The sequence below is a fragment of the Anas acuta genome, chromosome 1, assembly GCF_963932015.1.
Source record: "Anas acuta chromosome 1, bAnaAcu1.1, whole genome shotgun sequence".
Lineage (NCBI taxonomy): Eukaryota > Metazoa > Chordata > Aves > Anseriformes > Anatidae > Anas > Anas acuta.
Genome location: NC_088979.1, coordinates 164,122,291 through 164,137,461, shown reverse-complemented (window position 1 = coordinate 164,137,461; position 15,171 = coordinate 164,122,291). Strand labels below are relative to the sequence as shown.

The following is a 15,171-nucleotide window of genomic DNA, read 5'->3' as shown; positions in this document are numbered from 1 at the left end:
CCTAGCTATAGCATTAGATCCAGTTTAAGTCCTGTCCTTTAAGAGAATGTAATATTCTAGGATGTGAGTCACACTTTAGGTTTATTTGATTGCAGGTTAAGATTTAGATTTGGTTATTCTGGATCTAACTTCAGGTTAATACAACCCAAATCTAGTTTTATTAATAATTTTATTTTTTCTTTAATGCTTAATAAAAAAACATTTATTTGCACAGCACTGGACACAAACCTAAGTTCACAAAGAGCTATTGTGTTTTAGGTCCTTGCTGTGGAAGTTGCTGCAACCTTTGAAGCATTCACACTTCTGTCGCAGCTTATAGCATTTGTAGGTTACAATCACTTGAAAGCAATTTGATCATCCATACAAACGCCGGTCTTTATTACATATGGGAAAAAGAAGTTGAACAAAGCCACTTTTAAAAATGAAATTGGATGCTGTCTAAGCAAGCCACTGCTTTGGATTTTTTCCATGTACTTGCAGGAGACACAGCTGTCTTTGAGCAGTGATTCTCTCACTCTATCATTTTCTGCTTATTACTACCTTCTTTTTCTTTCTGTTCATAGTTCTTGCACTCACATCAGAGAGAAATAGGATATACTTTTTTAAAATTATTATTTATTTTGTCATCGTCCTTTCCTTCTCACCATTATTGTAGCTCCATGGAATAATTGTCTCTTACAGCACAATTTCAGGCATGTCTTGAATGATCTAAAATAAAACTCCAAATACTTAGGTTGAATTTGGATAGATGATTAGCTGCTTCTTCTTGGCACTGTAGTCCAGGTGAACTATAACCTGGCTTTCCTTCCTATGACAAACAGACTTTGTGAAAGCTTAAAGTAGATTCATCAATACTGTTCTGGATTTGAACCATGAGTGACCAGACTATTCCTATTTATTTTGATGAGATTCAGCTGGCCCGTGAAGAATTTTAACTTAATATGGCTATTGGTGCTGCAGAAAATCAAAGGACAGATATGTCCTCCTTATGCCAATAAAGCTTTGGTCTTTAGAGTACTTGGTAAAATATTCATACAAGAAAAATTGAAATGCAAATACTCATTTATTAAAATAGCTGCTTATAAAAAATACTAACAACTTCTTATTCCTTTTTTAACTTTTAACTTTTGAATCTCTCCCATTGATTTTTCTGTCTTTGGCTGTCAAAACGAACAAGTGTTTATTCAGACACCAGGATTACTGTTACCACATGTTTTACAGGACTAGTCTCATATAACTCCAGCTCCTTGGAGATCATCTCTTTCACCTTTCTGTGGCAGCTTTGGATATGGGAATAAAAGCCTTTCATTTTCTTAGCCATGTAAAGTCAGCCTAACCATGCTCTTCCTACATTGCAACTTTGTGCTGAACCAAAGTTCATTTAATGGAAATGTACTTCATTAATAAAGCCTTGTATTCCAGTGAGCCCAACCAACCTGTCTCAGTTTAACCTTCCTGGACCAAGTATGATGCGTTCAAACAGCATCCCTGCACAAGACACTTCTTTTGATCTGTATGATGACTCCCAACTGTGTGGCAGTGCTACATCCCTAGAAGAGAGACCACGAGCCATTAGTCATTCAGGTTCATTCAGGGACAGCATGGAGGAAGGTAAGACTGAATTATTATTTGGATAAGTGAATAGGCCCCAAAATCTCCAAAGTGTAGTAAAATGTTCAAATACTTCTACTGCAACGTGAAAGTTTAGATAATTTTGTGAAACTTCTTTGAATTCTCTTGAGCTAGAAGAAGTATACTTCCTTAGCGTACCCCACAGTGTACTTCCTTACCCTACAGCACGGTATATAGTTATTTCTCACAGTAATATGCAATACAGAGTACATCATACTATACTACTTCATGTGTCCCAGAAATTTGAGGGGAAAGGAAGCCATTCTTGGAAAATTATTTTGTTCCGTTTGCACCAAAATTTCAAGTGTCTTAGCATACTTTGACTACTGTGATTCCATGCTTTTTTTAGTTCTACTTCTGCTTCTTTTTTATGCCTTTTTTTTTTTTTTAAGCCCGTGTCACTTACTATCCCTTTTCTTTTGTGGTCATTTAATTTCCTTACTTCCCTGCAGCCTTCTACAGCAAACACAATGAATTTCTGCATCTAAATTCCGCCATTTAATCTAACCAAGCTGCTGCCTTTATGCAGATTATTAGTCTTTCTGGTTTCTCTAATACTATACAACACCTGGAATTTGAATATTATTTTTTGGATTTGTTTTGTGTTTTGTTATTGTAATTATTTTGTTGTTTGTTGGTTTATTTTCTTTTTTAACCCCAGAGCATTTAACAAGTCTTAACTAAATGCATGGTAACATTTTCTTCTAGCATTTCTGTTAAATCTGATCATCTGCAGGATTCTGTTAAGTACTAATTTCTCACATCCTTTAATTTAAAAAAAAATAAAATGTAAAATTTCATGGAGATTCATTCTCTCCAGTCTTGCTTACTGCTAAGCGATGACAATATAAATGGTCTTTAAAACAAGCAAATTAAATATATATATAAAAAATAAATCTTCCGCTACCTCCAAAGCTCATAGCTATGGGATAAAGAGGAAAAAAATGAGTTGTAGGTGAAATAACGGACAAATAACACTTTTACTTTTACTTTTCAATTTTTCCTTCTTCATTTCAGATGATATGTCAGGCAGACATCTGGGTATGTAATACTAGCAGTAGGGTGCAGGACAGATCAAGCTGTGAGTTGTCAGCACATCCTCTGATGGCTGACTGCACAAAAGCATATCACCTAATTCAAGGACAGAGGTGACTACAGACCCTTTGCTGAGGAATAGGTGAATTGTCAAAAGAAACAGTGAAAGAGTAATAGAGAAAACAAGGGAAATAAAAAGGCATAGAAAAAAGAGGTATTAAATGTAGAATTTCAGTAATGGGTCATCAGTGACTTTGAAAAAAGCTTTTTCATTGGTCATGTCTCATATCCAGCTAGAGTGGATAACCGCAATCAACCACGGTAAATGGAAGTCAGTGCAGCAATAATAAACAGTTTTCAGGACTTCATCAGTCACTAGAGATTATGAAATTATGTTGTTGGAAGGCCAAAAGTATTTTGTTTAAGATATTAGTTCTAAGGAAAATTTTAGTGAAACAAATCTGGTAATGGGTAGAACCACTGAGTACAAAAGCAGAATGGGAACTTAGCTGAAAGTTTAAAAGCAGAGGATGAAAACCTGGTCTTGACTGCAAGCAACAGGATTTCAGGGATGACCACAACTTTGTAAATAATTACCCAGTTACCAAATTAGATTTAAAGTCTTTTTGACTAATCCAAGTATTCTTGTATTGCCAGATTGGGATACAGACACCTTGACAGACAGAGAGCTATCTAAACAAAATAGTATATTTGTCAAACAATGGCAGAGTATAAATATTAAACAAGTTTCTTTTGAAACAAAAATTAAAAGAAGTAATGAAATAAATCATATTTAAAGTTTTCCATTAGTGTGTCTGTCCTTAGAGTGTCATAAGAAGCAGAAGGGGCAATTTGGTCTTAGTTTAGTCTTCACTCCACATTTTCAGAGAGGCCAGGAACAACTTTTTAAGGTGAAGTCCTTCAATCTTCACTCTGGTCTTGAGGCAGACTCTACAGGTGATTAATGGATGTATGTCACCACATCTTGCAGTATCCCTTCACAAACTACGAATGCCAGCATGCACTGGTCTGTGTTGTGCTGAAGAGGGAAACCTGCTGAGCAAATCCTGGGAGCTCATCCTGGGGAATGTGAATGATTTTGCTAAGCATATTCTTTTTCTAAAAGCAGTTTGCTGAGCTTTGGACAGGTATATAAACAACTCAATTTTTGTTTTCTATAAAGACTGTATTTATCAGATGATTTGTTGTCAAAACAACAAAAGAGATGTTTGGTTTGCTGGTAATAATGCTGAATCTCACTGGCTCACTCTCCTACCTAGCATGCATGAAAGTGATTTTTCTGTATAAACAATCTTTTCAAGTGCAAGAAAAAATGTCAATAGCTTTTCCATACCGATAACTTATAATAACTGCTCTTTGTGGAAAATTGTTTCTCATTTTAAAAAGATGTTTAGTTATTGAGCTACATGGAAGAAGTTTTATGCTTCCATCAATATTTCATGTTATTTTCCTTTTTTTTTTTGAAGTACACGGGTCCTCATTATCACTTGTCTCCAGCACATCCTCTCTCTACTCTACGGTGAGTATTGACATTTTAGAAAGAAGTTGTGTCTGGTGCTGTGCTTGTTCGTTTTTTCATAAAACTTTTAATAGTTTGAGGTTTAGAAGGATTAAAATTGCACTGCAATAAAGCAAGAACATTTGGCATTATTGTTATTCTATTTTAAAATGTTATTTCCATCTTTTTAAGTGATTGATTTAAAACTGCTCAAAATTGCCTAGTGTATATTTTGAAAGCTAGAAAGAAGGTAATAATCTAGGACTTTCACTTCAAGGGGGACCTTATGTTATTGTAGTTAATAATGCTGAGTGCTTTTGCTCATTTTCAGCTATTTTTCTAATTGCACAATTTACAACGTGTTTTTGTCTTGCTGCTGCTTGAGGTGCATTTCTTTAAAAATACAAGATTGCTTCAGGATAAGGGAGATAAAATGTTCAGTTTAAATGTCTATTGATCTTTGTTGAAAATGACAGCATTATTTCTAAAAGGAGAATGTCTTAAAAATGATTAACCTTAGTTAATTAGGTAATTAGACTAAGTAATTGTCAACTGTATTCTCCTGTCTCAAGCAGAAGCTATTTTTTCCTTTTTTTATTTAATTATCTTTATATATATATATATATATATATATATATATATATATCTTCTGTGAAACTTTTTGCTTCCATTGTTCTGCTAACATCCAGATGGGATGAGTTAAACACATTTTGCCATTCTCTTGCTAATACATTACGGCTGCTTTACAATCTATTTGCTAACCACAATTACATGCTGTAGTTACCCTTTTGTCATGAGAGAACAACCCTCTTATACCATGTGTTCATAAATAGTTTTCTCCTCTCCATATTTCTAGGTGTTGAATAGTGTCAGTTGCCATGTCCAGGCCAAAATCAGTTCTTGCCTGAGAATACGCAATCCATGCAAGCTGATGCCACTGTACCACTTATACAACTGATAGCTCTATCTCAATGCTAAACTTGTGCTAGCCTGGAAAGAGGGTAGTCTAACATCTACCACAATGGTCCCCCTCCTATTTATGTTTAATCATAAAAATGTCTATACAAGAGCATGTCTAAAACATCAGTACACATGCATTAGTTTTGCCTAGGCCTTAGCAGCAAGTTGCAAACAACTCCAGTCCAGATGAAGCCTGAATTATTTTAGGGGTAGAATGTACATGCAGAGTGGCTGCACATGAGGTACGACTAGCATACAAAGCAAAGCTTCTTGCTTATGTTTTGGTAGGGGAAAAATATGTATTACTATATCCCTATCTATGAGACACTATGCACAGTTTCCATGGGAGAATCCAAAATTATAATTCAAGCTTTGTTGTTAAATTTAAGAAGACTTTATGCTTTGTTAAAGAGCCCTGCAAACCTGAGATATGACCCTGACCTTATACCAAAATCTAACTCCAGCTCTAGCCAGAGTCCAGCAATCCTTGTCATCCTTTGCTTAAGTGTGCCCATGCTTGTGCAAGCCCTTTCACACTCAAAATCCTGTTACAGGGGAAGGGCAGGGAAAGCTGAGTTTTTTTTTTTTTGTTAGTATAAATTAAGTATGGGGAAAAGGAGAAGGGGAATGGGAAGGGGAAGGGGAAGAAATTATGCAGATTTATTTTTTTAACAAAAAAAAAGGAAGGATGAAAAAAAATAGGAATATAGCTATATATGGGAAATGCCTCAATAAGAACAATACAGTTTAAATTGTTATGCATGCAATGTCTAGGATCTATCCCTTTGCTCTGGTGTCCTGCTCATGCTTCCACTGCTCCTCTGGGTCAATGGCTCCAGTCTGGGAAGAGTGGGGATGGCAAGGTGTCAGCATCCCAAGTTCTTTGCTGGGAGGAGTATGCTTGCTTGTGGTTTCTTCCACAATGTGTGATAGGACAAGGAGGAATGACTGTAAACTAAAAGAGGGTAGGTTTAGATTAGACATAAGAAATTCTTAACTCAGAGGGTGGCGAGGCACTGCAACATGTTGCCCAGAGTTGTGGATGTTCCATCCCGGGAGCTGTTCAAGGCCAGGCTGGATGGGGCCTTGAGCGACCAGGTCTAGTAGAAGGTGTCCCTGCCCATGGCAGGGGGGTAGAACTAGATGATCCTCATGATAGTAGAGAATGGTACTTTTCCTGTAAAATAAACTTAATACTGTTTATCTAACTTCATGCTGTAAGCCAGCAGAATAGCTTCTGAAACTTCTGGCTGTAAATTCACAGTGTAGCTAAGCCTCCCTCCTAAAATTATGGATTATGCAGACAGGATAATAAAAATTATAGAAAAATCTTTAAAGGACAAGGAAAGAATTAATATGATAAAATGGCTACGGTTGATTCTCTAGGGATGATTTTTGATCAGAATTTCTCCTGCTTGATCCTTCTGATCCTGTGAAAAATGTTTAAACTTTTCAGCAATTAATCAGGAGATGAGGCAGAAGTGGAGCAGAAAGATGAGAAGTAGGCAATCAGTATCAAATCATCTGAAAGTATAAGAGAAATACTTAATTTTTCAGTGATGCTGTGCAGTGTCCCATTGCCTCCATGAAGGGATAGCTTCACAGCGTTATGGCACACCTAGCCATACACGTGTCCACATTCAGCTATTATTGGATTCAAGAAAGAATACAAAAACTGGGTGTTTTATTTTGCTTACACAGGCCAACATCACTCAGCAGGAACTCCAAAGTAGCTGCCTTTCCATAAATGTCTCAGTCAAAGCCATTTATTAGATTCCTCAAGCATTACCTTAAGCCTTAATGCTAGTGTTTTTCTGCAGTCTAATCACTGGAGGGTTTCAGACAAAGTACAAAATAAAGATCTTTACATATTATTATCAGAGGATGGCTGAAGAACTTGAAATTACACTCAAAAGATTGATTCTTTGAGAATTAGGATATGAGATTCAGAAAAGACACTTCATGATTTGCTGCTATTGCAACGAGTAAGTCTGATGAGACAGATCTTCTGCATTCACTAGTATTTTCTGAATGTACTGGCTTTTTTGGGGGGTTTGCATTTGGGTTTTCTAAACGTACTTGAATAGACTAGGAATCTAGCTAGTGGAGATATACACGTACAGAGACATACATTTAATTTCACATAAAAGTATGCTATGTAACTGGACATAGTAGACTCCAGGACTGAAATACTGATCCTATTTTGGCAGCCATCTAGCTCTCCAAGAAGTTGAAAAAGCTGTGTGGTAGTGTAAATTATGATAGGTTGTCTCCAGTTTTAATCTCCTCCTGCTCAGTAGGTGAGACACTGATATTTGCATATCTTCAGTTAATTGCTCTATTTCTCACACTAGCTTTTCAGCATTAGCTACACTTAGAATCCCCAGAATTCATTAGCTGTGCTAAGCCAAGCTCAAAGGAGATGTGTAAGGACATGTCATTTGTATGCTAATACTGTAAGACTTCAAAAAGAGAAAAATATATTGCAAGGATTGGATGCTTAGATATGATAGAGAAGTAAAGGGAGGAAAAGAACATGATTTCCTTTTAGAGCAAATTTCTAAAGTTGTGAGCCAATGACTAAGTGCTGGATTACAATGGTGTCAGCATGAACTCTTAACTGAAAACTTCTCACTTGCATTTGGTTTTCTGATTTTATTTTTTAAGTTGAAAATACACCCAGCAACCTCTTATTTCTTTTTCATTTACTTCCTCCACTGTCCACAAATGATGTCTTGTAGCAGCTCTCTCTTTGACCTCTGGGGAGAGTGACAACACTTCTCTGTATGCTGAGGAAGCCATCTGCTAAAACATGCAACATTTCCTTCACCAATGGAGCCACAGTGGTCTGAGGATGAAGGACGAGGTCTCCATGTGGCAGTTTCAGTAACAGAAGGCCAACTCTTTTTATTTTATTTTATTTTATTTTATTTTATTTTATTTTATTTTATTTTATTTTATTTTATTTTATTTTATTTTATTTTACTTTTTGCTTTTCTTGGCACAGTAGAATTCATAAGGATGCATAGTCTTTCTTGATCCTTTGATGACTTTTCATACACTACATGTTTAAAGTAACAGTAATGAGAATAGATTTTCAAAATTTTCTGTAGGCAGATCCCATTTCTGTGAACATAAATTAGAAAGCTAATGTCAGTAAGTGTGTCACATCAGTGCTGGCAAATAATCACGATTCTAAATTGTTCCCATTTAGTGATTGTAGGTGCTAGAGTAGCTTCAGCTAAGTGTTGCACAGTAATATCACAGCATCTCAGTCTTTTCAGGAACTATTAACAGATAAACATTTATTGAAAGAGGCATTTTCTAAAAGTCTTCTCCCCCTGCATCAGGTTAAGAAATTAAATATTTTTGTAATCAGTTATTAAAATTCTAACAACACAGATATTGTGCTTAACACTGGCTCAAAAACAAACATCAAAATAGTTATTTTAATTTGTAATAACACAGATACTGACTAACGTGAATTTTCTGAGGAACTCATCTTTTTCTTTTTTTTTTTTTCCTTTTTTTTTTTTTAAGTCTTTCTAGCATTATTTACATCTAATTCTTTTACACATGTTTTTTTTTCATTGATTACTAATCTTCCAGACAATGTCAGACTCTTTCTTTGAACTTGGCCCACCTCAGGTCATGGGGTGCATTGATTTTCAGTACACTCACTGATAATTATTTTATGTTACCAAATGGTTTCCTCTCATGCCACATCTTTCCTTTCCACTAGAATTTCACTAAAGCAAGATTTTTTCTGTCTGGAAAATGCCTCCTAAATTAGACTACTCCCCTGCTAACAAATTAAATTACTTTTATCTTAGCAGACTTTCAAAGGTATGCTTTGTAATGATTTTGTTTTTTCACTTGTTGAAAAAGACTAATGAATAAATAAGAAGCTTAGCATCATTATACGACACATTACATAACAAAGAGGAAAATATCTACAATTATAAAATAATATTAGCAAATTTAAGTTAAAATTTTAACGAGCCCTGAGAGATCTTAATATTTTGGTCAGTACTCTAGAATACATTACTTGAAAGTTCAAGTAGCCCTCTCCTCCCACCTTCCTCCGTATATGTTTTCCTGGTATGCTGCCAACTTCTCTTAGCAGGGATTAGTCGGTTAGGATTGTTGTTCGGTATACAGTTAAGCAAATATAGTTGTAGGAGCTGTAATAATCATTACGGTATAAAAGTTCACTTGTACAGACTAACGTACATGAGTGACAGCATAGCAAATATTCTTTCCTATCTTAGAAATGTAGTTCTAAGTAGTTCTGTTGTAGTTCTGTTACTGTTCCTCCTTTATCCACTGTTTTGTCCTGTCAGTATGCTGGCAAACTCTTTGGGTTTTCAGCTGGAGCCTCTCCAAGTAAGTTGAAAGGAATTCCATTTATTGTTTTTACTGCATACCTTCCTTAAATGTAACAGATCTGTGAAGCTATTCATTTCACTTCAGAGCTGCTCGCATTTATTATCTATTACCTCAATTAATGTTGCACATTATTTCTAAGTCATTTCTTCTTTGTTTTCTTGCAGGCAGAAGAAAAGGCACATTCAGAGGTAAGAAATTTTCTTCATTTTTATAGTTGTGTATTTTTATGATGTTACTTAGAAGTTTACTGTGTATCTGATATGGCTAAAATTCTGAGATGCTGGTAAAAGGACACCTCATGTAGCTGCACTAGAAGTTATTTTCTTAGTGTTATGCTGATACTTCTTGGCTGAGGATCTGGAAAGGTGAAAAGAATCAATGAGGATTGGGCTGGTGAGTGGAGGAGTTGTAATATGTCTGATCTAAGACTTAAATCAACTCTGTACTGGATCTAAGAGACTAAGCAGTTCAAGGTAATGTGCTGCCTTTCAGGAGAAAAATACTTAGAAGGTTCACTTTGAACTTCTATCACTTACATTTTGCTTTATATTAAATTTCTGAAACTGACCACTTCAATGTATTTCAGAGAAACACAGATTGATTTCAGATATAAATCAAATCTGACGTGGAAAACAGCTCACAGTGTATAAGAATGGGTGACAGGAGTGGGTCAGCAGCTGGATACAATTACAGCCTTTCTCAAAATGAAGTACTGGTTATATTAAAAGGGCACCAAGGATTAGAAACAATAAAATGCAGCACCAAGTGGTGCACTTCCACTTTACCAAGCTATATGCTTTCAGACTCCTGCATTTATTCTGCTCTTATTTTAACTATTCTGATCACATAAAAAGTCAACCAAAAGTTACCTTAAGAAGGTTGAACAAATAAACATATTCTTCCTTACAGCAGTCTATTTCAATATATTTTTCCTGAACTTTTTTAAACTACTTTCTCTGAAAGTTAAAACAAATGAGCTAAAAAGGTGTGTCATAGCTCGGTAGTGTAAAAAACAATTCCTTAATTCATTTGCCTTCATAAAGAAACAACACATGGAACATTTATTTTTCATATTCTCCTACGTGAGGAGTTTTCTGGTATCTAGATGTGCTCTGTGAATGCTCTTGCAGGAGATGCTGAATAGCACTTCTGAGAACTGACTTTGTATACTTGGAGGAATGTGATGAAAGTGTAGCCTAAGCAGGCAGCTCAAATAATTGCTATTGAAAACCAAAAGAAATCTTGGAAGAAAAAAAAAAAGGGGGGGGGGGAGGGGGGGCCAGACCAGGATAGAGAACAGCTAAAATATGTCTCATTTACTTTGAGACAGTGCAAATGACATAGACATTTTTGTATCACAGATGTACAGGAATTATTTCACTTTTAAAGTGTATGAAGTATTCCCTGTTGATTTTCACAGGAATCATAAAGTCAAAATACTTAAATAGTCCTTATTAGTGGAGATATTAGTATGAGAATGCCATGTGCTCCCTTTGTTAGGCTGGCTTTAGACATTTTACTTCACTAGTCTGCAGTAATTCCTTTTATGTCTGAGTATGAAAGGGGTTCAAAGTGAAACGCTATACTGTACTTAAGTTTAGTGCAATGCCCAGAGTCCCAGTAAGATCTCAAGTAGGATTAAATTCACTTTAAATGATGTGCTAGTTTATGCTTCATATCTACCCTGGCTGAAATGCAAATGAATGTTTTTCTTAAGTATTCTATTGTTCATAAAAGGATACAGGATCTTTGAATTTAGTTTATTTTTCTGTCATCATGTACATCTAAATCTATATATATGTATTTTTTTAAGTTGGCCAGAGAGTTTTTGGAAAAACAAAACAAAAACAAAACAAACAAACAAAACAGACATAAGTTTTAAAGAAGCTACATGTTTGAATCAAATGTAATTTGGGAACTATTGTGTTAGAAAAATATTACTGTACCCCATGATCTGTGAAGTAAAAATCTGCCTGAGATTGCCATTGAAACCATCTTCATGCCAGGCAGTGGAGGAGTAGCTTTTGCACTTCATCTGCATCTAATGCAGACATTTAATGTATGTTATTGAATAATATGTCTACAGTCAGACAAGGTGAACTTCTTGCAAATTCCTTCATATTTCACAATTTCAGGCCTCAGCCAGTGCTGCTATTTTTGGTTGCACTAAGAATATGTTTGGAACCCACATGATTTGGTAAAAAAAAAAAAAAAAAAGAGTGACATTTGCATATGTAAACAAAACAGCTGGAGCAGAATTAGGTCATTACTTTTATTAATTAGTATTTTTTTAAGTTTTGTGATTAAAACATGTGGAACTAAGGTATTGTTTCACATGTTTAGTGATCACATATTAGCAGTACAAAAAATGCAACAAAAAGAAATCCCTGAAATACTGACAACAGCATTTTTTTATCTAGCAAATTCAGAAACTACGGAGAGAGCTGGTTGCATCACAAGAAAAAGTTGCTACACTTACATCTCAACTTTCAGCAAATGTAAGTATTTTTGCTTTTGATGAAAAATATTTTCAGATGGGTTAATTACTCTTATTTAATTCTTATATCAAGATGTAAGCTGGCAGACTTCTATTTATTTATTTTGGTGTTTTTGAAATTAATTATTTGATTTAATATATACACAATGGAAATAGAAAATAATGTTCTGCAAAGATCAATGGTTGTAATTTTTTTTTTCTTTTGTTATTACCTGTCCTCTAAGGAGGAATTTTAAGTGTGATAATTGGTGTGTGGCAATTTTCACTGTATTCCTTACAAGTAAAAAAGTGACAGACTCATGCTTAGTGACAGAAGCACCAACCCTTTTTATCTGGGTCATTTAAAATCCTTTTGAAAGGTATAGAGATGCACTCACTGTGGATCAGAGACAAATTAAACACTGTGACCGAACAGTAATGGTGAAGTACTCTGTTCCATTATATGTCATCCAAACTATCAAGACTCTAAAGCTTATTACAGATTTTGAGTCACAGTAAAAATTCTGTCAGTTTTGTGGGTATTAAACTGCTACAGCCAGTATGGTACTGCATTTTTTAAGTTGAAAAGCAACTTTTCCCTGACATATGAAATGTTACAAGCACCAAAAATATAGCTGTATCAGTTTCAGTAAAGGTGATGCAGTTTTGTGCAAAAAAAAAAATAATAAAAAAAAAAAATCAGGATATTCTAACAAATGCTTTATTAAATCTTATTGAAAAAGAGACTACTGGAAAAAAATCTCAGTGTGAATTTTCTTTTATTCAGTGTCTTCAAGATTAATTGATTTGATTTCCACTAAGATGAAATTTATGTTCTCAGATATGAACTTTCAAGGTTTCATTCTGATATTGATGAATGTAGAAAATTATATATAACTTAATAAGACACACTCTGGATAGCAGCAGATTTGTCTGTGCCTGTAGAGTAGGAACGGAGGACTAGAGAAGAAGGTATTGGACAGCGAATATAGTCATGTTATTGCAGGAAACTACACATTTTAATAGTAGTATCTAGGACTTTTTCAAGCTCTATCTTAACAAAACAGACTGGAAAAACCTCAGTGATGATTTAGAAGCCTAGTTACCAATCTAAAATAAAATAGAGCAATAATTCTTACCTGCTTTGTAAAGCATGTTACAACTTATGGATTAGACCTTGTTAAAATATTAAAGAAGTGCCATTAGTATTTTTTGGTTTATGGTGCTATAAGAATCTGGGACATGTAGCTTTCATAAACTCCACTTGGACAATTGCACCAAGATAAACTGCAGTTTGTGTCACATCTAGTGTGTCCACAGACTCGAATGTTGGTTAACCTTTTGAACTGTAAATTACTAGACTTCCTTAAATTCTCAGTTTAATATTTTATCTTTACTTTTCAAAGTTGTCAATGATTTGTATAAACATAAACTTTGTCAAAACAAAGCGAGAAGCATAAGAAAGGGTGCATGGCCACACAAATGCATTTATCCTATCTGTAAGAGCAAGGAATAATTTTGTCACTTTGTCACTTTGGATGTGACAATAATTCTGTAGTTCTCTCCCATTCAGTTCCAGTCTTTCCTCAGAATCAAGTTTTTTTTTTAAAAAAAAAAGAAAAAAAAAAAAAAGAAAGCAAGGAGACACAACCAACAAAAGAACAAACAAAAGGGCATGAATTGAAAATGTTGATAGAATTCATTATAGTTACATTTCACAAAGATAAACCCTGAAAAATATAGATTGATGTGAAAAGAAAAACAATATACAAATGTATATAGAATTCACATGCTACAGTAACTGTGCTGATATAGAACTCATGAAAACTGGGCTATTTCACCAAGAGTTCCCTGGTGTTCCTTCCAATTGTCATACATCAGTAATATGAGTTATTGAACTTATCAGAAAATAATGCCAGATAGGTAATATGATCTACAGTTGTGCTTGGTTGCTATGGCTTCAGATGAAGTTACCAGCCAGTTACTGATCAACTGTTGTACAGCAATTTTTAAATGTGATTCAGGATGTAACTATAGTTATCATTCCCAAGGAGAGCAGAGATGCAGTTGCAAGAGAGGATCATTATACATTTCAAGAAAGCAGGTCCCTGATGTCTTGGGCAACCTGTAGAGCATCTTTCTTCATAATGTAGATGTACTGAGTATTTAGCTCTATAAATACTGCCATTATTTTCGAGCAATTATTTCAGTCTTTGTAGCACTGTGTTCATGCTGGGGGAAAATAATTTCTAGTTGTGTGAAAGCTGCTTGATCCCTTTGGACTGCCACACATGAAAGTGAAGAAGAGCTATCTTAGCTCTTTTTGCTGTGGTCAGGTTGCTGCAAAGGACATTTGTATGTCTGGAGCGTTATGGATTTCCAGTCTTTTCTGAGTTCTGAGGATAAATCAGTGAAGCAAACAATGCTGGAATCCTGCAGTATTCGTAAATTTAAAAAAAAAAAAAAAAAAAAAAAAAAAAGATTTGGAGCTGGGCTATTCATTTGGGAATTTATAGCCAGCATGTATATCCTGGGTGTGGGGTTCTTTCTCTTGTATATTTTAGAACTAAAACATCGATCACATTGATAATCTTTGCCAGGCTAGGCAATTCTTCACTTGCCCATCCTGAGAACAAACTAAAGCCAGTGCTGAACAATCAGAAGAGCCTAGCCAACGTCTTGTGTAGTCACTAGAAAACCTCTTGCTCTCCACAGGGTACTTTTCTTTCTACCGAGAACACATGGCTGCAGCAGCTCTGCCATGCGGTGGGGAGCATGGGGAAGAGGGCTGTGGAGGTCCTGTGCTCAGGTGCCTCTACTAGGACTGGTCTGGGACCTCAGACCAGTGGTACCACCTGTGCTGGTAGTAACTCAGGGCTCTTGGTACCATACCTCATTCCACTGTGTGGGCAGAAAACAGATTGCACTTCTCTCCTTCCTTTAGTTCTGAACAGAAAGCACCAGCAGATTCTTTGTTGCTGTTGTGTTGAAGTTGAAAGATGATATTTAGAAGTCAGATGTTTAGGATATGTCCTTCTTCAGCAATGCTGTAGCTTTTAATACAGCAACAAGTGCAACAGGGTAAGAGGATGTTCCCCTGTGCAGCTGAGCCACTAAGGCCATTGTTCAGTTGATTTTGCCCACTTATGTCCAGTCTCCC

The 15,171-nt window shown here is 35.4% G+C and overlaps 1 protein-coding gene across 9 annotated transcripts in view; it reads left to right on the top strand.

Annotated features, from left to right (window-relative positions):
- NAV3 (neuron navigator 3) overlaps positions 1-15,171 on the top strand; it is a 271,226-nt gene that overhangs the window by 219,396 nt on the left and 36,659 nt on the right. For all 9 annotated transcript variants that reach the window (XM_068669117.1, XM_068669119.1, XM_068669118.1 and 6 more), the window contains 4 exons: positions 1,423-1,611; positions 4,155-4,207; positions 9,700-9,723; positions 11,956-12,033. In XM_068669117.1, the coding sequence (XP_068525218.1) occupies positions 1,423-1,611; positions 4,155-4,207; positions 9,700-9,723; positions 11,956-12,033 (344 nt within the window). The remainder of the gene's footprint in view (positions 1-1,422; positions 1,612-4,154; positions 4,208-9,699; positions 9,724-11,955; positions 12,034-15,171) is intronic.